General features: G+C 42.6%; 1 protein-coding gene across 1 annotated transcript in view; it reads right to left on the minus strand.

Moving 5' to 3' along the window:
• Positions 1-25,385, minus strand: part of LOC110305029 (uncharacterized) — a 124,410-nt gene that overhangs the window by 69,831 nt on the left and 29,194 nt on the right. The window contains 7 exon segments of the mRNA XM_021176772.2: positions 3,100-3,169; positions 4,756-4,792; positions 7,608-7,666; positions 8,574-8,680; positions 14,707-14,764; positions 18,581-18,681; positions 18,774-18,896. Of these exon segments, the coding sequence (XP_021032431.2) occupies positions 3,100-3,169; positions 4,756-4,792; positions 7,608-7,666; positions 8,574-8,680; positions 14,707-14,764; positions 18,581-18,681; positions 18,774-18,896 (555 nt within the window).

A 25,385-nucleotide genomic window follows, 5' to 3' on the forward strand; every position in this document is an offset into this window, starting at 1 on the left:
TGGAGAAAGTTCCATGAGCTGCAGAGAAGAAGGGATAGTCTTTTGTGTTTGGATAAAACGTTCTAAAAAGATCCACTAGGTCCATTTGGTTTATGATGTCATTTAGTTCAGCTAAACTTTTGTCTGAATGACCTGTCTACTGTGTACTGAAGTCACCAACTATCACTGTGTGAGTGTCAATATGTGATTTTAGTTATAGTAGTGTTTCTTTTACAAACTTGGGTGGCCATGTGTTTGGAGTATAAATATTTGTAATTGTAATATTCTCTTGAATTTTTCTTTGATGAATATGCAAGTTTCCTTCTTGGAACTAGTCTTGATTTGAAGTCTGTTATGTCAGATATTAAAATGATGACATCCACTGCTTCTAGGGTCCATTTGCTTGAAAAGCCTTTTGCTCTCTTTTTACCCTGGGTTGGCGTCCATCCTTGTTGATAAGTGTGTGTTTCTTAGATGTAACAGAAAGATGAACCCTGTTTTCTAATTTAATCTGTTAGTCTGTGTCCATTTGGGGGGGCATTGAGACCATTAATATCAAAAGCTATTAATGAACATTATTTATTGATTCCTGGTTTTGTTTGTTTTGTATGTGAGGTTTTTTTCCTTCTTCTTTAATTTACTGGTTTAAAATTAATCATTCCATTTGTTTATTCTGTGCATCTGTGGTCTCTCTGAGTTTTCAAAATATCTATTCAGGCTCTTCTGGCTTTCAAAGTCTCCACTGAGAAGTCAGATTTTAATCTAATGGGCCTGTCTTTTTATGAGCCTTTCTTTAATATGCCTGTCTGTATGGTACTGGCTTCTGGAGGAGGCATATCGTCTTTACTGTTCGTGCTGTGGTTTTGTTCTGGGATCTAGGCATTTGGAGTTATGGTATTTGAGGTGTTTCTTGGTGTAGCTGTCTGGTCTCAATTTTGTTGGTTGGATATTTGGGCCATTGGTTGTTGTTGCTCACCCTGGATCCTAGGCAATCGTGATGGATCTTCGGTAGAGAGTGTTGCTCTGTGTTGCTGGGTGATATAAAGGCATGGAGATGAGTAAGGAGGAGATGCTGAGAGGGGCAGCAAGGAGGAGTTAGGGGACCCTGGGTCTATACCAAGCTGTGGTGTCCCTAGGGAATGGAGATAGGAGAAGAGGAGGGGACTCTGCTACAGCAGGTCTATGAGTAAGTCTGGAGAGAAGAGAATAAGAGTTAGGGGGAGGCTAGGTCTTCCAATTTATACATTTTAAAATACCAGTATGATTTTAGAAATGTAAAACCTTATTTTAGAACCATCCTGATTTTCCTAATTCTAGATCAGTAAACAAAGAGTTCTTGTTTCCTAGATTTTTTGTAGTATAGCATATTAAATGTTATCAAAAAGTGAATAAAATCATAAATGTACCAATATTCAAATATCAGATTTATAAGTCCTCAAATACTTTTCAGATACTGTTCAAAGTTTGGAAATCTGGACTCAGTTCTGACATGCACTAGTCAGTTACATGCTGAGTCATGACATTCACAACTGCTAAATCTTTACATATGGATTATTTGGGGATGTTAGGAGGAATATAATCCTGAGGGTTCCTGAGTTTCAAAGTTGACAATGTTCTGTTAGTATCTGACTGTCAGTATTAGGGGTGATTGGATAACCATGTGTAGAGCACTAATTACATACACTTGGATCTAGGCTCAAACAGTACAATTAAAAAGGGGAAAGCAATAAAATTAATGTCAGTCAGACTTTCTGAGAGTGACTGGACAGGGTACTTGAAATAGCTGACTGGTGTTTTTTTCCAGCGGGAGCATCGTCCATTCTGATGCTCATCTTGCTTTTCATTCTTTGCTGAGAAGTACTGGCTCTCAGAGCATACACAACCGTTCAGTTGCTCACTGGGCAGGGCCACATGTGTTGCTATAACATGGTAACATTATTATGAGAAGACAACTGCACACACAAATACACACCATCTATGTTTTCCAAGTGTCGCAGAGGAAGCGTTTTCTCCAGTGCTGAGAGTGTGGCTCAGGAGCTGGACTTCCCACCACAGATATGACACTCAGTTTGATAACCAACACCCTTATGGTGGGATGCGTGAATACAGCTGACACCTTCATTACTATGCTGCAAATAATACTTATATTCTTTATGATACAATTAATTTTGTAAAAGCACCCTAGTAAGGGCTGGAGAGATGGTTCACCAGATAAGAGCACTGATTGTGGTCTTCTAGAGGCCCTCCTGTGGATGGTCTCCCAGCACCCACACCAGGCAGTTCACACAATCCACTCACAACTGCTCAACTGCAGCTCCAAAGGACCCACCTCGATCACCTCCCTGGGCAAGGGCACGCAGGTGTGCAGACACACACACAACAATGACAAATATTTGTAAACTCTATATGCTAATAAGGAAAAAGCTTTGAAGGAATAAAAATTTACATATTTTTGCTAGCTAGTTAGAACCATGAGACACCAGAAAATGTCTTGATTACTATAAGTGACTATATCAAAATTAAAATTTATTTTTATGTATATAAATATTTTACCTGTATACATGCCTGGGCACCATATATATGCCTGATGCCTGTAGAAGTCAGAAAAAGGCACCTTATGCCCTGGAACTGGGGTTACAGGTGGTTGTAAGCCACCATGAGGTGGTAGGAACCAAACCTGAGTTCTCTGCAGAAGCAGAGGGTGCTCTCAGCCACTGAGCAAACCCTCCAGCCTGTGACTAGATGTTTTGTAGTCATGAGTTTCATAAAAGTTGTATTGGTATCATGTAAAAAACTACACAAAGGCATATTTGTTCCACAAATCCTCTCCCAAATTTTAATTTTACTTTATCATGAGGAAAGTTTGCTGCATTTAAGTTTCACATCTCTTTGTTTTTCTCTTATCACTTCTTCATTCAAGCCTTGCTGTCCAAGAATATTTAATATCCTTTTGTGAGAGACCCAAGTAAAAACCTACTGACTGATTCTAACTATGTCGGATGTTTTCTTTGATCGGGGTCAGTATAAAGGGATAACAGGTAGATTATTGTTGACTTTAAGAACAGATGCTAAAACAATCCATACTAAGAACAAGAAGATCAACTTCTCAAAGAATTTTACCTTTGTTTCAGACTTAAATTCATCCTTTCTTGCTGTGGGCTCTGGGTCACCAACGTCAGGTTTGGCGAACCTTCAGAACAAAAATGTAAAGATGGGTGAGTTCTGTTCTTTAAAATCCCTCTCACTTTGTCTGGGATTGTGTCAAGCACACTGAAACTGTGCTATGTAGAAAATCTACTTTTCTATATTGAGGTTCAACAAATTCATTTTACACTGTAAATATTTGATTTTTCTCAAAGAGAACCTAGTAATTTTTTTGTACTGGTCTTATAAGGGACATCTGTAATTTGAATGTTTATAAAATATAACACTCTTCTAATCCATTTTAAGCTAAACATATATAAAAAACATTTCTGTTTAATAAATGCACAGGTTAAAAGCAATCCATTTGTAGTTTTAATAGGAACCTGAGAATGCTATACTAATATTATTGTAATCAAATAATCATGAGTATATTATTCAATTAAAGTCAAATGTGTTTTTTTTATAAAATGTAAAAGATAGAAATGACCTATTTAGAAAATGAGAAGTGTTACTGAGTGCAGATTATATCAAACTTAATAAATATGCCCCCCAAACTTCTGTTATCATCATGACCATTTTGAAATAGACTCCAAATATTCTAAAATCATCAGTATTAGCAAAAGCGCATCTGAGTCTCCAAAGACTCCCCTTCCCGTGTCTCTCTTACAAACTACCCTGGATCGGCTTCTTACATTCCATCCTCATCTTTGATGATTTCAAATTCTCACGTACTTCATCTTTAAAGCACTGATAAGTTAACGACCAGCAAAGGCCCCAGACCTTAGGCACGAGGAACCTGAGGTTGGATTTCATTCCTGCCGCTCAGTGTGTTGAGGAAGTCCCTAAAGTCCTGGTACTGCGTGGACTCTCAATAGGGTCCACACAAGCAAAGGACAGAAGGTAGGACCCATGCAGGAAGACAACAGCAACAACAAGTATGTTCATTGATGACGAGAACACATTGAAAAATGACACTAAAGGAAGCAGCTCATGGGGAAGATGAATAGGAGTCAGCAGCAGCAGCAGCAGCAGCAGCAGCAGCAGCAGCAGCAGCAGCAACTCAGATAGCTCCCGGCCATGTTTAGCCATTGTCGGCTGAACACTGTCGGCATGTCAGCATGGTTCACTTCTAGAAGAAGAATTCCTCTACAGAAATTGCACGAGTTTGTTCTGTACCAAATGGAGGTCTGAGAGCCACAGGCTGGAGACCTACCCTGAAACCTTCACTGGTTAGAACAGGCCTTGGTTATGACTGCGGCTGTAAGATTTTTCAGACCATGATTATAGCACCACTACGCTTGTTGGGCACACTCTGTACATGAGCTCCCATGGCTGGACTTTGTGAATTGAGGTTATGCGAAGCAGTTTCTTGGTTTCATCACTTATGCAGAAGAACAGGCAAAGGCACTAGAAAGGGCACCATCTAATTCCCTGGCAATTGTGGGACTTTGAGCCCTTCAGTCAGAGGCACCTAGCTGAGGAAAATGGTTTATGACAGACAGCATACATGCTCTGCAAACAAGTTGTGATGACTACAAACCAGCCAGTGTCGAGCACACCATCGGCAGCGAGCCAGAGGACACTAACATATACCAGGTGTCTTTTTTCACTACTTAATCTTTAAAATCCTACCTTAGTATTGAATAGGACTCAGTACTTTCAGCTGCTTCTAAAGGTAAAGGAAAAATATATTGTTAATCAGCAATATAAAATAATAGAGAGGGAAGCCTGGAGGGGTTGGCGCACACCTTTAATCCCAGCACTTGGGAGGCAGAGGCAGGCGGATCTCTGTGAATTCTGAGGCCAGCCTGATCTACAGAGTGAGTTCCAGGACAGCTAAGGCTACACAGAGAAACCCTGTTTTGAAAAACAGGAATTTGTGTGTGTGTGTGTGTGTGTATAAAAGAAATTAGTATATTAAAATGGTATAATTGATGACTGTTTGGTGTGTGAATCTATTTGGAGCCTTGCATCAAGAGCATTCTAATGACAGACAATCCACTCTTCAAAACCTCATTGAAAATCAAAAGAGAAAGAAACTCGTAAAAATTTAATACCTAAATGTAAACTGCCATGCTCAATAGCCAGACTAACCGAATCCCATCAGACTGGCAGGAAATGGTGTCATTAGCACAGTCAGCATGAGAGGCTGTCGGTGTCAAAAACAGGCAGTGTGACTCTTCAGGGCCAATGGCAGGAGAAGCTGAGCTAAGGGCATGTGCTTTTTTTTTTTTTTTTTTTATTTTAAACTATTTTTCATTTTTGTTTGAAGTATATAAGTGCTTTGCTCATGTGCAAGTCTGTACACCACCTGTATGTCTGGTCCTTGTAGAGGCCAGAAGAGAGCATTGGATGCGCTGGAACTTAAATTACAGATGATTTTGAACCATCACCTGAATGGTGAGAGTTGAACCCAGGTCCTCTGGAAAAGCAGTCAGAGTCATGACTGAGTCACCTCTCCTCTCTGTGAACTTGTTTTGTTAGAACACAACACAACTGCTGGGGAGTTTTCAGTGCAAACTGCTCGGCTTCAGATAAATCCTGCCCAAAGCAGCTTAGGTGAATGGCTGTGGTCCTTTGAAACTTTGCAAAAACATAATGGGTAGAGGAGTAATATGCTGGCTGGTCTTATGTCAACTTGACACACAAACGAGAGTTATCTGAAAGAAGGGGACCTCAAGTGAGAAAATGCCTCCATAAGAGCCAGCTGTAAGGCATTTTCTCAATTAGTGATTGATGGAGGATACTCAAGCCCATTGGGGGTGGTTCAATCCCTAGAATGGTGGTCCTGGGTTCTGTAAGAAAGCAAGCTGAGCAAGCCATGGGGAGCAAGCCAGTAAGCAGCATCCTCTGTGGCCCCTGCATCAGCTCCTTCCCCCTGGTTCCTGACATGTGTGAGTTCCTGTCCTGACTTCCTTCAATGACGCACACAGATGTGGAAGGGTAAGTTGAATAAACCCTTTCCTCCCCAACTTGCCTATTGGACATGGTGTTTTGTTGCAGCAGTTGAAAACCTAATAACTAAAACAAGGAGCAAGGATCCAGCAGAAGGAAAGAGACATCAATATACTTGGTCTTACTAGGAAAAGCTAGTGACAACTCTCAGTTCTAGCTATGCTCTTTATCTTGCATGTGACGTAGTTAGCTCACTTCGTCTCCCATGGACCTATCTCATGGGAAGACCATTTTGTGATGATTTACCCACTCCTCACCATCTTTATAGCAGAGCGAAGGTTGAAATACACCACCAAGGAAGAGAAAGTTGCTATCTGTTATCACAACTACAGAAATAAAATTATCACATTCAAGCTTCAGAGTGGGCCAGAAGAGGGCTCTCTCTACATGAAGAAAACTTTCTTTAAATCATCTAAAGCACAAAAAATAAGTATTGGAACTCTCAAGTATTTCCCAGGACAATACTATACTCATAGAAAAGTAAGGTAATAGATGTAGCAGAGTGCTTTACAGACAGACACACACACACACACACACACACACACACAGACACCCCATAGGCTCACATGTTTGAATACTTGTTCCTTGGTTGGTGGAACTGTATGGGAAGGATTAGGAGGTGTGGCCTTGGAGGAGGTGTGTCACCTGGGGCAAGATTTGAGGTTTCAAAAGCCCATGCCATTCCTAGTTAGTTCTTTCTGCCTCACTCTTGTGAATAAAGGTGTAAGCTCTCCGCTCATGTTTAGAGCCATGCCTCCCCTCCTGCTCCCATGTTCTCTGCTATCGATGGTTAGAGACTCTAACTCTCTGAAACTATAAATTACAAATATTTTTTTCTTCTATAAGTTGCCTTGGTCATGTTGTTTCTTCATGTCAATAAAAAAGTAACAAAGACATAAGTGTTAGGTCCAAGGCCCATCAGTAGGAAATAAACAAATATGTTAAAATATAAAGATTTCTGAAAGAAACTTCACTATCAGAACTTACACCCATAAATATTAATAAAAGAAACTAAAATAAAAATAAAATAAAATAAAAATAAAAAAAATAAAAGGGGACAGAGATGTATTTTGGTGAGAGAGCACGAATCCAGAATCTGGGAAGCTCTAGGTTCAACCCCAAGACCACAAAAGGAAAATGATCTTTCTCAAGTCACACTGTTTCAGAAAACAAGATTTACTTAATGATGAACTCATTAAACAACTCAGATTCTAGGCAAATAAGTAATTAAAAAAAAAAAACAGAATCATTTTATATGTTCACTTTGTAAACACCATTTTCATGATTTAATTTACTTAATTCTTTTTGTTTTTTCAAGACAGGGTTTCTCTGTATAGCCCTGGCTGTCCTGGAACTCACTTTGTAGACCAGGCTGGCCTCGAACTCAGAAATCTGTCTGCCTCTGCTTCCCGAGTGCTGGGATTAAAGGCGCGCGCCATCACTGCCCAACAATTTACTTAATTCTTGCTTTTTAAAAAAAGAAAAGAAAAGAAAGGAGTATCTACAATAATTCCTATTCCAGGTCTTACCTAGATTGCTGTCTTGGCAAATTTCAAGTCCTTTTTCTTCAAATTCTAAAACACCTTCTCTTTTTCCACAAGTGAGAAAAATGAGAAGCATTAAGTACTGTTTTAATAGAAGTATAAAAACATTTAACAAAGACTTTAAATTCTTTAAAGAATGTTTCAATAAAAACAAGAGAAGTTGCCACCTATACTCCAAAGGTGCAAGTTCTCCAAGTTTTTATGGCATTTGCAATTAAACAAACATATAAAGACAAGGTTAAAACAAGATTAAAAGTGATAGGCCACTAATCGATATCTCAAGGTCATACATGTAGCAAGTGTGGAATCTAAGAATTAAATGCACTCTTGTGTGAAGCTCAAATCTGCTGTGTTCTTGTTGTCATCCACTTACTACCTATGTTCACTGAAAAATGGTTAATGCAAATAAAGACAGTTTACCCCAACTTCCTGTGCTCACTACTCATAAAATCTAAGACACTATAAACAATGTAAAAAGATTCTGGTAGTCACAGTCAGTGATCACTCAGAGATGCCATCAGGTGACTGCTCCTGCCATCTGAAGCATGGTCACCCAAATAAGAGAGTGATTTCCAATTCCCACTGTATTTAACAATATACTTTCATAAGAAGTGGGTATCAGAACGCAGCGATGAAAATGAAAATAAGACATGAACTCAATGTTGAGTAAGTACTCATGAGCCTGTATTTTACAGAAATGGTAAAACTAGTGCAGAATCCTTCAGCCCCACGAGTCCTGAGACCAGGTTGTGAGTTAGGAGAATATCAGTCCTCTTCAACACACTGAATAGTTCGTGTATGAATTACTCATGCTTTGTTCTGATAATTATATCATAAACTAGAAGTGAAGCGCGTCCCTGTCTACTTAGTTCTTCAGCTCCCAGAGATGACTGCAATCACTCCAGAGTGCCAGAGAGGCTGTTACAGAGAGAAAGGAGGGAACATGGGCACCTCTCCAGCTTGACATCTGTCTGGAACTTGGCAGCTTCAGTTACTGGAAATTCTTTCATTTGTGGCTTTTTTTCCTCTAGAGGGGCTAAAAGTGACACCAATTCATCCTGTACAAACAAAACAGTAACTCAGTAACTCACAGCATATTAACATAATTAAACATCTCCTAAAATGCTCTGAGGATGTGATGGTGTAAGGCAGACAAGACATAAATGGTGTCTCTTCCCTCCATGGGGCCTTCATATGTGCTGTCCCTCCCCTGTGAAATGCTGTCAGGGCCATTACACCAGCCACCCTCAAAACTCAGTTAATGAAGGACAGTCAGAATGGGAAAAAATGGGTTGTATCTCAAACACAGAGAGTATCACAAGTCACCAAGTGAAAAACAAAGATTGATGGAGAAGCTGAACACTGTTCCCTGGGAGGTGGGGGTGGGGGAGGAAAAAGACAGGAACCAGCCCTCACAGGCTCCAGCCCAGTGGAGGACGTGGGTGAAGCAGCAACTCTGCTATGGACCAGTTGGTTAGTGGTGGAGAGTAATCGTATGTATTGTCCTGGCATGAAACATGGAAAAGCAAGACAACACGGCTCCTTCAGCCCCAATCATAGCTCTTTAGACTGAAATCAAAGATTCTCAGAGGGGTAGACTATCAGAAGCAGATTGTAACAGTTTTCCAATAAGATGATTGATGACCTAAAGAAGAGTGAACCAAGCAGGTGAGTTCTCTTCAGGACTCAGAGGCACTGGCCAACAGCACAAAGGAAGCAGCTAGTAAGATGGCAGAGAAAATCAGAAGCATGGATGAAGGAGTCAACAACATGGAAGTACAACTCGGCAAGGAAATTGAGGCTTTGGGGTTTTTTTTTGGTTTTGTTTTTTGTTTTTTTTGTTTTTTTTCATCAGAAAACACTTAGGCTTAATAAACACTTCCAGCAAGTTATCAGGATACAAAATCGGCAGGAAAAAATCAGGAGCATTCCCACATGCCGATAGCAAATCAGCCAAGAAGGAAGTAAAAAATCCTTTCTTAACAGCTTAAAAGACAAAAATACCAAAAAATAAACCCCACAAAGGAGGTTAAGACTTCTATAAGGAAAAGAAAACACAGAAGAAAAGACTTAAAGAAGACTATAGACCATGGAAAGACCTGCCATGATCATCATTGGCAGATTTAACATTGTGCAAACTGATATTTCACCAAAAGTGATCTACAGATTCAATACAATCCACGTCAAAAAACCTATGACATTCATCAGTACTGGAATAAACTGCTAAAAATCCAGATGGGTTCCCAATAAACAAAGCAATCCTTAGAAAGAGAGGCATCAAAATGACTAATCTCCATTTCTATTACGATATCATATCAACAAAACCAGCATTATACTGGCAGAGAGACAGACACGAGGGAGATGGAGAGACACCTAGACAGTTAGGGACAGACACAAGAGAGCTGGACAGACGCCTAGACAGTTAGGGGCACTTGCTGTCCTTGTAGGGGTCCCCACAGGCACATGGCAGCTCACGACCATCTACAATCCCAGTTTCCTCTAATCCAATGTCCTTTTCTGGACTCTGAGGGACACCACATACATGTGGTACCCCTACATGCATGTAGAATGCCATATACATAAAACAAAACATTAAAACAAAGACAGACATGTGAAACACTGGAGTAGAACACAGATGCACATATAAACCCAGGCACATAAGGCCACTTATTTTTTATGTAATTGTCAAAAACATCCACTGGAGAAAAAATTAGCGTCTAACCAATGGTGCTTTGAGTACTGGGTCCCCACAGTTAGAAGCAGGAACAAAGATCCACACATCTCACTCTGCACAGTCATCCATTCAAAACAGACCAAAGACCTTAGTGAAAACTCTAAAATGCTGGAGGAAAACACTTCAAAGCCATGTAAGAATTAGTATGGGTTTTCTTTCCACAAAGGACTCTAGTTCAGTGTGGGAACTAAAGAGGGTAGGGGAAGGAGGGAGGAGGGAGGAGAGCCCATGTCTGGCCAGAGTTCCTCCTTTGCTCTGGGCAGGCAGATGCAGGAGCCAGACGCGCTTTTTTTTTTTCCGGCCCAGGGTGGGCATCTAAGCCACTGACCCCACTCGACAGGGGGTGAGGGTGGACAAGGGGCAGCCCCCGATTGGAGCCCCAGGGCGACACCCTGTAGTCCCCAGGTTATGGGAGAGAGGGCTGAGGGAGAGAGGTTCCCACACAGGTAAGAGTAAGCGCAGCGGGCCTTGATGAACAGAGACAGTCTAGGTTTTAGAGCTTTATTGTAGAAAGGCAGGGAGAAAGAGAGAAGGTAAGAGAGAGAAAGAGAGAGAGATTGGCCATGGCTAAGAGGAGAGAAGGGGGAGAGAGAGAGAGAGAGAGAGAGAGAGAGAGAGAGAGAGAGAGAGAGAGAGGAGAGAGAGAAGAAAGGCTAGAGAGTAAGAGTAAGAAAGAGAGGTGGGGCTAAGTAGCCCCTCTTATGGTGGGCTGTTATCTTTACTGTTGCTAGGTAACTGGGGAGGAGTTTAGACTGAAGGTCAGAAGCTTGAGACATTGTCTACGTGACTACTAGCCATGCTTCTCTGGTGGGGGCTGTGGGGGTGGTAACTTCGACAGGAGCCAGGGTTCCAGGAGACATGAGAGAACTCCTTCTATCCCATGTAGGTGAATTATCACCACTGGGTCCCGGGGTTCAGACGGCAACTCGACTGGAAACCAGACTGTCAGTGTATAGTCCAGTGTCCCACAGTTCGGTAAAAAATAATAGATGAATAGATGTTGGGACTGTGTTCTATTAAAATGCTGAGCAGTGATATTTTGACTTCATCTTTTCCAATTTGTATCCCCTTGATCTCCTTTTGTTGTCGAATTGCTCTGGCTAGGACTTCAAGTACTATGTTGAATAGGTAAGGAGAAAGTAGGCAGCCTTGTCTAGTCCCTGATTTTAGTGGGATCCTAGGCAAATGGATGGACCTGGAGGGCATCATCCTGAGTGAGGTAACACAATCACGAAAGAACTCAAATGATATGTACTCACTTGATGTACAAAAATATGTACAAAAGAACTCACTGATAAGTGAATATTAGCCCAGAAACTTAGTATACCGAGATATAAGATACAATTTGCAAAACACATGAAACTGAAGAAGAACGAAGACCAAAGTGTGGACACTTTGCCCCTTCTTAGAATTGGAAACAATCACCCATGGAAGGAGTTACAGAGACAAAGTTTGGAGCTGAGACAAAAGGATGGACCATCTAGAGACTGCCATATCCAGGGATCCATCCCATAATTAGCCTCCAAACGATGACACCATTGCATACACTAGCAAGCGTTTGCTGAAAGGACCCTGATATAGCTGTCTCTTGTGAGACTAGGCCGGGGCCTAGCAAACACATAAGTGGATGCTCACAGTCAGCTATTGGATGGATCACAGGGCCCCCAGTGGAGGAGCTAGAGAAAGTATCCAAGGAGCTAAAGGGATCTGCAACTCTATAGGTGGAACAACATTATGAACTAACCAGTACCCTGGAGCTCTTGACTCTAGCTGCATATTTATCAAAAGATGGCCTAGTTGGCCATCACTGGAAAGAGAGGCCCATTGCTCATGCAAACTTTATATGCCCCAGTACAGGGGAACGCCAGGGCCAAAAAGTGGGAATGGGTGGGTAGGGAAGTGGGGGGGAGGGTATGGGGGACTTTTGGAATAGCATTGGAAATGTAATTGAGGAAAATAGGTAATAAAAAATATTTTTAAAAATGCTGAGCAGTGAAGAAGGCAATTGCCAGAGAGAAGAGGCAGCCTACAGAGGGGTAAAAAAATCTTTGCCAGCTACATATTAGACATTGGCTTAATATCTAAGGTATATATTAAAGAACTGCAAAATTTAAACATTAGCAAAAAACCAGTCATCCAATCTAACAATGTTCAGTTCAGGTTGATGAACTGAATAGATATTTCTCAGAAGAAGACACACAAAAGATCAATAGACATTTGAAAATGTGTTCAATTAGCTGAGATGGCTGGATTATCATTGTCAACCTGACTGCCTTTAGAAGCATCATGAAAAGTGCTGGGTATGAGGTAATCACTGGAGCATGGCTGTCTTACCAGGAGCCACCTGCTTAAAGAAAGTTGACTCCCCTTTCCTCAGGGGCCATTAACTCCTATCAAAGATCCTCCATTAGGAGTTGGGGGAGGGGTGGTGAACCTTTCCCTCTCTGTGCTAGAATGGTTGATCTGGGTACACCGTGTGCACACAGCCACTGCGGTTTGAGTTCATGAATACAACAGTCCTATCATGTCTACATGTCACTGTTTTACTCTGGTCCCCTCAGACATGTGGCTCTTAACCACCTGCCTTTTGGGACATGCCCTAAGCCTTGGAGCGAGGGTATGGTATACATGTCTCAGATCAGCATTCCTCAGACACTTATTCTCTGCACTTCATCAACTGCACAAAGAAACTCCTCTGAGAGCTTCACTCACATATGGGTAGAGAGATGTAGATCTAGAGGGCAATGTAATACTATGTTCATGGATAATGATAATAGTAGGTCCACCCTGGGGCCTGTGAGCTCCTACCCACAGAACCTTAGCCACATTTACAGTACGAGGCATGTGTTTTCTTGTGTGGAGCATGCTTCACCTCCAATTAGAAAGGAGTTGGTTACCCCCTTAACATTCATGCCATTACTGTGCCCATTGGCCTGTCTTGCCATACTGGTCATTAATTTTAATTGAACAACTTAGAAAACACAGTATATTTCATTTGTAATGAAAATATTGATAAGCTGTGCATACATGTCTATGTTTCTACAATGTTCACATTAGTCTGAAAATGGCATCAGAAGAGGGAAGAAACTCTCTTCAAACTAGAATAAAGAGTGCGAGGGGGAAATGCACCCACAGGCGCTCTGCTGTGTAGCCTTTCTTTGCTGACAAAGGCATATTCCTTGATTATTGTGGTAACTAATTTAATACAGATTTTTAGACATGAATATTGGATAAGTCATAATAATATAATTTTAAAAATCACAATATTGCTTACTTATCTCAATAATCTTTGCTCGATTTTCACTTTTACTGACTGTGTGTCATGATGGTTTGAATAAGAACAGCCCCCATATACTCACATGCTTGAATGACTGATCTCCAGTTGGTAGAACTGTTTGGGAAGGATTCAGTGGTGTGGCCATGTTGGAGGAGGTGTGTCACTGGGGGTGGGCTCTGAGATTTCTAAAGCCCATGCCATGTGCTCTCTCTGCTTTCTGCTTGTGGACCAATATGTGAGCTTTCGGCTGCTGCCTGCTGCCTGCTGCCATGTTTCCCACCATGATGTTCATGGACTCTAACTCTCTGGAACCATGAGCTCCAAATTAAACACTTTCATTTATAAGTTACCTTGGTCATGGTGTTTTGTCAGCAAACTACTTCCCTATCACTATGCATTTCTGGGCCATTACTTCAACTCTCATTACCGCCAAGTATTTATTATCTCTTTGGCTTTCATCAAAATTAAAAAAAAAATAATAATAACTGCAAGCCAGTTGTGGCGGCATGTACTTTTAATTCCAGCACTCAGGAAACAGAGTCAGGAGGATCTCTGTGAGTTTGAGGCCAACCTGGTCCTTATAGTGAGTTCTAGGACAGCCAGGACTATACAGAACAGAGTTTTTCAACCTTCCTAATGCTGTGACCCTTTAATACAGTTCCTCGTGTTGTGGTGACCCTCCCAACCATAAAATTAGTTTTGTCCCTACTTCATAACTGGAATTTTGCTACTGTTTGAATCATAATGTAAATATCTAATATGTGGGATATTTGATATGTGACCCGTGAAAGGGTCATTCTACCCCAAAGGGGTTATAACCCATAGGTTGAGAACTGCTGACACACAGAGAGACCATGTCTCCAACAACAACAACAACAACCCCCAACAAAACCCCAAAAAACAAAAAGCAAAAAACCAAAACAAATCAACTACACAAAATTGTCTAGGAAGGTTTTCTCTGACAAACTTTCCACATAAAAATGATAATAGAAAAGGCACCATGTAACTTAGGACAAATCCTGAAAATGCTGGATTCAGAACAAGAAAATTAATCTAATAAAACAGCATTTTACCTTAGCATTCTCTCTTGATGGAAGGTCAGGATCCTTGGCACCAGGCGCCTTGAAAGCCCTTCAGGGTGAAACACACAATGGGACACGAGTTCTGGTCTTTAAAATATTCTGGAGTGTGGATACTAAATGTGTTTTTATTTGTATATTTAAAAGTTTGTTTTTGTTAAAAAAAAAAACAAAAAAACAAAAACACCAAAGCTTTTAGTTACCTCCTCTGCCTCCATTCCTCTCATCAAAGAATGACAGACAGCCAAAAATATTCTCAGAGGTTAAAATGATTAGATACTGAGTATACAAATTTCCTCTCAAGATGATTTTTGCTACATTCAGTGCATGATAACTAACATGATAATACAAAACGAGGTAGGGGCTTTTCTTAATTGGTGATTGATGAGAAAGGGCTCTGCCCACTGTGGGTGGAGCCATCCTTAGCCTAGTAGTCCTGGTTCAATAAGAAAGCAGGCTGAGCAAGCCATGAGGAGCAAGCCAGTCAGCAGCACCCTCCGTGGCCTCTGCATCAGCTCCTGCCTCCAGATTCCTGCCCTGTGCGAGTTCCTGCCTGTAGTGGCTATTCCTGGTTGTCAACTTGACTATATTTGGAATGAACTACAATCCAGAATTGGCTCACCAGTGACCCTTATCTGGAGGCTTGGAGATCCTTATCTGGATCTTGGTATGGAGATCTTGAGCCATAGTGGCTATGGATTCCAGAAGATTAAATCTCCGAGTTTAAGGAGATTTAATCTGGGCTACACCTTTCATCTGGGATTAAAGGTGTGGTGGAACACACCTTTAATCTGGGCTACACCTTCTGCTGGAGACAATATAAGGACATTGGAAGAAGGGAGTCTAGCTCTTGCTCCTTCGCCTGCTTGCCGTGTGAGACTGAGTAACTGTTAGATCCTTGGACTTCCATTCACAGCTGCAACTGAACCATTGTTGTGAATTGGGCTGTCGACTGTAAGTCATCAATAAATTCTTTTACCATATAGAGACTATCCATAACTTCTGTGACTCTAGAGAACCCTGACTAATACAGAAATTGGTACCAGCAGAGTGGGGTATTCCTGTGACAACCTGACCATGTTTTGGGGAGGACTGTGGAAGGACTTTGGAACTTTGGGCTTGAAGATCCATTCCTTGTTAAGAGCTCTGTCAGATGTTGTGTAGGAGCTTGGAAGATAATGTTGAGAACAGTGCAGAAGATGGAGGTTTGGTTTGTGAAATTTCAGAGGGAAAATTAAAGACTCTTTTCAGGGCCATTGCTGTTTTGATTGTGAAGATTTTGTAGTTCTGGTTAGCTGGGGCTGAAGAATCAGCTGTGATTAACAAGATACCAGAACTACTAAAGCAAAAACTTTGCATTACTGGGACTATTGATGCTGGTTAGCTGGAGCTAAGAAATTAGCGGTGATTAAGAAGAGACCAGCATCGTTGAGGTGACATCTTCTGGGAAGTGTTTTCTGAAAGCACAAAGAGTCTGTGTTCCAGAGATAGGCAAAGTTGTACTCCTTCTGCAGCGGGACTTGGTAATGTGTAAGGGTCACCCAGGTGGTACTGGTTTTGAAGGCATGAAGGGGTCATGCAGAGCAGCTGAGGTTCGGCACTGTGAGAGGCCATGGAAGGCCATTGGTGAAGGTGCAGCCTCAGTTGTAATTGAAGGCCCAGGACTGAAGGGGTCATGCAGTGTTTTGGAGATGCCAGTACCATGAGATGACCACCAAGAGCAGCAACAGCAGTGGAGTACAGGCATCTGGAGCCCAGAGGACGACATGTGTGCTACAAAGGGCATGGCTGGAGAAGTGACCCAAGCCCTTGGAGGAGCCCAGAAGATCATGAGTTGGATCCCAGACGTTGGACGGTTGGAGATTGATTTTTGCTTCGATTGTGACTGCGCCCTGATATTTTCCCTCTTGAAGGAAGAAACTGTTTTAGTGGAGCCCACAGTTAAGAGACTTTTAATTGTAAAAAGACTTTGGATTTTAAAAGAGATGGATATTTTAAAGAGATTGAAATTTTAAGAATATGTAAAGACTGTGGGACTTTTAATGTTATTTAGATCTTGGGGATGAATAAGAATGTAAGGGTTGAGGCTTACTAGTGTTGTGTTTGTGTGTCAAGTTGACAAGGGGTCAATTGTACTGGCTATTTTTGTGTCAACTTGACACAGCTGGAGTTATCACAGAGAAAGGAGCTTCAGTTGAGGAAATGCCTCCATGAGATCCAACTGTAAGGCATTTTCTCAATTAGTGATCAAGGGGGAAAGGCCCCTTGTGGGTGGGACCATCCCTGGGCTGGTAGTCTTGGGTTCTATAAGAGAGTAGGCTGAGCAAGCCAGGGGAGGCAAGCCAGTAAAGAACATCCCTCCATGGCCTCTGTATAAGCTCCTGCTCCCTGACCTGTCTGAGTTCCAGTCCTGACTTCCTTTGGTGATGAACAGCAGCATGGAAGTGTAAGTCGAATAAACCCTTTCCTCCCCAACTTGCTTCTTGGTCATGATGTTTGTGCAGGAATAGAAACCCTGACTAAGACACTGCCCTGACTTCCTTTGATGATGACCAGAGATGTGGAAGTGTAAATAAACCCTTTCTTGCCCCCAGTTTGTTTTGGCTGTGGTGTTTCACCACAGCATAGGGACACTAAGTCAGCTGCATCTGCAGCAGTAACTCCAGCTTCCCTTCATCCCTTCCCACAATTGCCTGAAATGATCCGACCGAGCAAGTGCACGATACACTGCTGTATTCCTAAAATCAGAATGAAGTTTGCATTGGTCTGGAAATGAAATGGGCCCTTTAATTTGAGCCCACATATGGAGTGTAAACTTGGCTTTTCTTTCTGTCTTGAGCTAGCTTTCTTGGAATTCTCTTTCGAGTAACGTTCAGCTGCAATTATATATGGATCCATGTTCAGTCTTTGGAAAAGTTTAATCAGAGCTGTGACTGCTGATGAGCCAGCTCTGGGCTTCAGACACTTTGGAAAATATACATTTGAGGCCCAAATAGCAATTTATATGCAGCTTGATTATATGACAGGTCAGAAACAGCCACACTCTGAGAGGCCATGGATGTCCTGAGAGGTCAAGGGGCAGGGTGGAGAAGCTGAGCTCAAAGACATTACTACTCACAGGCACACAGAGAGTTCAGCCAAAAGCACCAAAACATGAGAGAAAGCATTGAAAGCGCTTTCCCTGTGTCCCTCCAGGTCCAACAGACCCGCTTGCTAGGGCAAGAAGGGGAAGGTGAGAAAAAAAAAACGAGGTGTTTAGCATTTTTGCCTGGTCCATGATGATCATACACCACTTTCTAAAGAAAAATGGACAAAGATGTCTGCCAGGCTGTGCAGGCCCTGGGTTAGTGTGAAGTGTTTGGTTTTCGAACTGCAGTTTTCTCCTGGTTTTTGTCTCCTTCCTTCCCTTCCTTTCTTCCTTTTCTCCCTCCTTCCTTCTTTCCTGCCTTCCTGCAGTGCTGGGGGTGGACTACAGGTGCTTTCTAACACAAGGCCATTGCACTACATGAGCAGCACTCCAGTCCTGGGATTTTGAGACAAGATCTAGCTAAGGCTGGCTTTAAATTCATGACTGTCTCCACCTCCAGTGCTGGGTTACAGGTACCCATCTCCATGCCTGCTGCACACCTGCAGAGTCTGGGATGGGGAAAATGAACCAAACAGATGTGTAGGCCTTACATGCTGTTAGATGGTGCAGACACTCACAAACTGAAGGCGACACACACAGGCCAATGTGGAATTGAACATAAAACTGCAAACTATCTGATTACTGTGTTAAATTTTTTCTATAAATCTGTCTGGTGCACGGGGCTCTCATCCCTTCTGCTGGCAGTAAGCTGGATTTACTCAGAGAAATGAAAGCCTGTACCTGGCCTGCTGCTGCTGTGTCTGTACGCTTGCCTCCTTTCCCGGCAAGACTGCAGCCTGCTGTTTGCTCTCTAGAGGAACTGATCGGGATTCCATGTCTTCCTGTATTAAAAAACAAAGTGTAAATCATTTAAAAAAAACACAGCATTACATACTTTTCAGCCAAGTTTAAAATCTTGTTAAAGTCAGTTTACCCTCCATTCAGTTGGGTTGTAGACTGCTGGCTGCCTGGAGAACTTAATGGGTTCAGGCCAATCTGCTGGATAGCCAGCCCAGAGGTTGGACTCCGTGAGCATGGGAGACTGGACCACAGGAGGCTGCACGGAAAAGCAGAAGAGGGTGCCTGAGTCTCAGAGCATCCACACCCTGATGCCCGCCTGCCATTCGCATCACTGCTTGGAGGAGCTATACAGGACCACAGGAAGTACATGCCACAACTGGCTGCAGCAACACCTGTGAGTGAGCCTTCCATGCCACTTAGAACCACAGTCTCAGTGAGCATCAGGCAGAAAGACAACAAAGAGAAATGTCTGATGTGCAGGCCTGCATTAGACCTGGGACATCCAGAAGGAACACTTTGGTCTTAGAACTCTTTCTCAACTGGGAGGGCACACAGACTTGTGATCAGGCCACACCCCCACCTGTGGCATCTGGAAACAAATGCAGAGGAAGGAAGAAGAAGTCCTTCCCTAGTACAAACGCTGATGTAGGCATCTGATTGTAATTGCTTATTTTTATTTTAATCTTTTCTTTTTAATAGTTTAGAATTTATACATTTGGACTTTGACGCTGTATTTTAATGATTTATTTATGTTTATGAGTGTTTTGCTTGTATATATGTCTGTATACCCGGTGCATATCTGGTATCCATGGAGGTCACAAGAGGGCATTGTACCTCCAGGGATTGGAGTTATAGATGGTTGTAGGGTACCATGCAGGTGCTGGGAACGGAACCTGTGTCCTCTGCAAAAGAAATAAAGGGCTTGTCTTAGTCGGGGTTTCTATTCCTACACAAACATCATGACCAAGAAACAAGTTGGGGAGGAAAGGGTTTATTCAGCTTACACTTCCACACTGCTGTTCATCACCAAAGGAAGTCAGGATTGGATCTCAAGCAGGTCAGGAAGCAGGAGCTGATGCAGAGGCCATGGAGGGATGTTCTTTATTGACTTGCCTCCCCTGGCTTGCTCAGCCTGCTCTCTTATAGAACCCAAGACTACCAGCCAAGAGATGGCACCACCCACAAGGGGCCTTTCCTCCTTGATCACTAATTGAGAAAATGCCCTACAGCTGGATCTCATGGAGGCATTTCCTCAACTGAAGCTCCTTTCTCTGTGATAACTCCAGCCTGTGTCAAGTTGACACACAAAACCAGCCAGTACAGGGCTCTTTAACAGGTCTGAACATGGTGCCAGTAGGTTTTGCTCTTTTCCACTTCCTCTCCCTCACTACAGCATTAGATTACATCCATAAAGCTAACCCCCAAGGTCCATGCCTTATTTGGCCACTGACTCCCTGAGACTAAACACTAAGGTCCATCAGTCAAACGTCATTATTGGCTACACTGGTTCACCTGTCCAATCAGGATTTACTACCTCATCCTAGCACAGACTCCCCCTTTTCTCCCTTAAGCCCACTCTTGCAGAGCACCTGCAGTAGCCTTTGTCCAATTCACTGGCAGCACCCCTTCCTCTCAACTCCTCCCAACAATCCCTGCTTGTCCCTTTGGGACAAGAACTTTGTACCGAGAACTTGGCGTCTGGGTGCGTTCTGTGCCAACTCCAAGGCCTCCTACATTGCTGCCATGCCTCGGCTGGGTCTACACCACCCCCCACTCCAATTCCCACACTTCCCAGAGCATCTGGTTTCTGCTCCCTTCATCCAACAGCGGCCAGTTAGTGAGTTTCTCCCTATTCACCATCTTACACATTCCCCAAGACATCGGGAGATGTCCAATGTGCATCTGGGACATCTCCTGAAGACTCCAACTCACAGCCAACGTTACTGGTGCATGTTAGCATTCAAGAATGGTCCTTGTGCTTCCTAGATACCAAACACAATGACAGCCCTTATAGTTTTGGGAGCACACAGATAGGATGCCCCTACCTCCCCTCTCTACAAATTTTCTGTCTCCATGTGCCCCTCTGCCAGCTTCTACCCTGCTCCAAGCTTTCCTGGCCACTCTCTGTTTCCCTTCTCTTGTGGGCAATTATTGGCCACCAAAACCTGCACAGCCACACTGACTGACCAGTTCTTGGGCTCCATGCCCTTGGCCAGTCATGGCTATTCCAATGTCTCCCTGTGCAATAATACCACAGCTGCTGCTGCCTTGGCCACGCAGCTCTAGGAGTCCGCTTAATTTATATATAATAATGTTAATTCCATTTCATAGAAATCTAAAGAAGTGTGTGTGAGAGAGAGAGAGAGGGGGGGGGTGAGCAGAAAGGGACCATGGTGGCGGGTGAGGAAGGAGTTCTTCAAGATGGTTATGGGTAGGAAACTGGAATAAAAGCCTGCAACAGAATACCTATGAAATGAAAGCAGCTGGTAAGTGGGGTGAGGAGTGAGAGGTGCAGTCAGTAGGCAAGAGGATCAAAAGGCCTAACATGGTAGTGCTTTGATTGTGTGTCCCCCAGAGTCTCGGACTCTAGTGCATGGTCTCCAGTTGGTGGCTGTTCTGCAGGGTTAGGTGGCACAGCCTTGCTGGAGGCAGTGCATCACTGAGCTGGGCTTTGAGACCAGTTTGCTCCCTCCCTGCTTTGTGCTCTCAGCTTCCTGCTGCCATGCCTGCCGCTTCTTATGCATCAGCTCCACCATCATGAATGCTTGTCCCTCTGGAACCTTAAGCCAAAATAAACTCCATCTTCCTTAAGTCACAGCCAACACAAAACTAGTACAAAAGAAAATGTGACAATCCTTTAAGACAATGCACCGGCTTATATCCTAATATAAAAAAATAATAATTCTTACTGTAAAAGATCCTGTGCCTATAAACATGTGATGTACAGAAGAAATACGACAGTCTGAATTCCATCTGCCTTGCTGCCTTCCCACCATGCTGTCCCTCTGGGCTGCACCTTTCTCTCTCTCTCTCTCTCTCTCTCTCTCTCTCTCTCTCTCTCCAGACCTCCCTGTACACACACACTTTCCCAGAACCTGCACTTCTGTCATGGTATTTTTTCATGTGATTTTGGTGTCCTGTTTGTTTTCCCATTTACCAAAAGAGGCTTCATGAGGGCAAGGGTGCTCTCTCTCTCTCTCCATATGTATGTATGTATGTATGTATATATATATATATATATATATATATATATATATATATATGTGTGTGTGTGTGTGTGTGTGTGTATACCCATATAGATATATATGTGTATATATACATATATATATTACTGCAAACTTCAGCACATGACAATAAGGATTTTGAATATTTTATTAAATCAACATGCTTCATCATCTGTACAGCAAAGCATCTCAGTGTGTCATCCAGAGCCTATTTTTGTCTCTTGGAATGATATGTCCCTCAAAACATTCCATGCTCGCCTGTTTGAGAACGGACACAACACTCTGCAGTGTAGGTCACAACTAAAGAGCCTCAGTAGGTCAGTTCACATGGGACATGCAACTTTCATGGCAAGCATCAATATTTGAGGGAACAGCACCTTGGGGACACACTCACTTGATTCCTTCAGTCTGGGGTGTCTGCACCCCACACCCCAAGGCCAAGAGTTCACTCCCTATAGCTTACCAAAGAATTTAAGTTAACAACCTGCTGTGTTTACCGGAATGGTTTCTTGAGGCAAAATGTGTAAGTCTGCCTCTGAGTAGCATCTGCCTCCGATGTACTCACTGGGTTCATAGCACATACAGGATGTTGCTTCTCCGTTTATGAAAGAGTGAAGACAAATGGTTACAAGAGTTCCTCTCTTCCTCAGAGACAGAAGGCAACAATACCCCTGGGACAAAAGTCAATCAACAAAGCTACATAGAAGCTAGTGAACAAAATGTTGTAACTAAATAAGCACAGACTTGACACAAGATGGACCAAAAGACACTAAAACAGTTTGTATAAGAAAAAAAAAAATGAGACCAGTGGCAAGTCATTTTCAAAGGGAAGGGGAAGAAACAGAAAAAAAAAAAAAAAAAGTTAACCAGCCCCTGACTACTTAGGCAAGGGGCTCTCTGTAATGCAGCTCTAATGTGTGGCAATGACCACTAAAAGGTGGTGAGATCTATGAATGGTTCTGAGTTGAAATAACTGGGATTGTTTTTGTTCCACCCCTCACTACACAGGTCTCATATTCTAGAGCCTCCTTCTCTCGGCCCTTTGGCTCACAGGAATCTACCTATTCTCCCAGTCAAGGGAGACAGGCGGGAAAGGCCAGGTCTGTTGCTAGAGGAGGGGTGGAGCCCTGGGTTTCCCTGGCTTAGTCTTTTTTTCTGTGTTGTTTACTGGATGCTATTGTTCTTACTGGGATGGGAGACCAGACAGCAAAGGAAAATGACATAAAGTTACAAAGGGCAAGGAAATGGCATGCCCAGGGTTTCTGTTACTGTCACATGACATTTGAAGCACCCAGAAGACAAGCATGAATGCTCCCACTAGGAAAAAGAAATAAAATGACTTGAAGAGCATATGGGTTTAAGAGCCCTGACTTGTGAAATATACACTAAACTGAGAAAATTAAATAACACAGGCCTGCATAAAACTAAACTTAAAAATGAAAATGAGAAGGTAGGAACAGACAAGGTTTTTCAATCATGTGATTATATATTTTACAACATATCCTGGCATTGAGGACAAAAAATGTATACTTAGAATAACATGTACAAGTAATTTCACATATGAATGCACATTGCTATACATAATGAAAATATCTCAGTATAAAACAAGATTGAAAATATTGCAAAACCACAGAATTTTTTAAAAGAAAATGCTATAAGAAAGCTCCTTTTGAAAATAATTCCTAAGTGTTTACACAGTGAGGCAGGAAAGCAGGACTGTCACTGTTCTTCTAGACTTCAAGCCAGCAAAAAATGTCACCTGAGCCACCTGATGTGGTTTTTTTGTTTTTTAATTAACAAAGGTTATTTATGTGAATGGAGTGTGGCCTGCAGGTGTCTGTGCACATTGCATTGTGTCTGATGGCTGGCCTGCAGGTGTCTGTGCACATTGCATTGTGTCTGATGGCAGAACAGGGCACTGGATCCCTTGGAACTGGAGTTACAGTGTGAGCTGCCACACGGTGCTGAGAAGGGACCACTGAGCCAACTCCCCAGCCCTGAGCTGTGCAGTCTAAGGAAATACAAGCAACATATTGAGAACTGACCTCAAGATACCTTTAAAATATACACATGTGTCAGTACAATTAAGCTTTTTTTTTGGGGGGGGGGGTTCGAGTCAGGGTTTCTCCGTATAGCCCTGGCTGTCCTGGAAATCACTTTGTAGAACAGGCTGGCCTCGAACTCAGAAATCCGCCTGCCTCCTGAGTGCTGGGATTAAAGGCGTGTGCCACTATGCCTGGCCCAATTAAGCTTTTTGAGTGTCATTATGATGTCGTAAGAAAAAACAAAACCCTATTTTAAAATTATCCAATCTGGTTTTCCTCTGCCTAAGCAGATACTGATGGATCAGATCTCCTAGTTGTGCCACAATGTGTAAATGTAGGTTAAAACTGAACAAATGATCTAATAAGTACCACGCATTTGCCACCATTAAAATAGCACATTTGTTAGTTTTCACATACTTTCCAAATCCTTAGCAATTTGGACCCAGTAGCCATCCTGAGAGGGAACAGTGTGTGTGTGTGTGTTGGGGGTTGGGAGGGAATCACCAAGAGGCGTGAGTTCTCCAGCTACAGGCCAGGAGATCGTTCAAGCCCCAAATTACATGCACTTAGCCCTGGATTCAAATGGCATTTTACAGTTTAAAAGGCAAAAGTATGTTAAGGTCAACAAATATTTCCCGGAGTCATACAAAATGGCTTCACTGGAGGGACTCATCAGCAGGGAATCCTGCTGCAAAGAGTTCTGTAGATTCTGTGGCAATGTGTGTGTGTCCTTATTTTTGAGTAACAGGTCCCAGCTCCTAGAAACCAGCCAGAGATGAATTTGCCCACTAGCTGTTTCTCTCCATGCTTCCTTTTCACACTCACATGGATGTAAAAAAAAAAAGAACTCAGAACTGCTACAGAGAACATCTGCTCTACATCTTAAATAACGCACTGTCTTGTGATCGATTTTCTTGGTTTTGTAACACGGATTAAGAACCTTCCCACGAGTAAGGGTGGAGGATGACTTCTGACAAACATGCAGTGCCAGGGTGACAGACACCAAAATAAGAGCATGTCGTCTCCAGAAAGAAACGGAACCATCTCTAACACAGAGAAAGACAAGTTGGGAAAAGAAGTCTTGCTTTGTCTTTTAATTGGGAGAAATGAAGGGCACAGTCGTGTGCAACGTGAAAGCACACATGTGGTCAAAACACAAGCGCTGCAATGCATGAGAACTGCCTGTCGAAGCCCCCAGACGAGGGCCAGAGTCCAAAGACTCAGACGATGCTCTGAGTCTTAGCTCTCATGGCCCTTTCTCCATACTCCCTTGTGACATAGCCCCTTTGAGCCAACCACCCCAGAGAACACAACCTAAACTCCAGGGAGGAGAATGAATTTAGGGCACATTCAAAGTGCTCAGTATTGTTAATTACTCGTGTTTTTCTGTTTGTTTCTTCTCACTGAAATATCTTAAAATTCTGTTTTAGTGTGGAACTCTCATCTAGGAGTTAAAGGTACCCTGCCCACAGGTTT

The sequence above is a fragment of the Mus caroli genome, unplaced genomic scaffold, assembly GCF_978045245.1.
Source record: "Mus caroli unplaced genomic scaffold, Mus_caroli_1 scaffold_13, whole genome shotgun sequence".
NCBI lineage: Eukaryota > Metazoa > Chordata > Mammalia > Rodentia > Muridae > Mus > Mus caroli.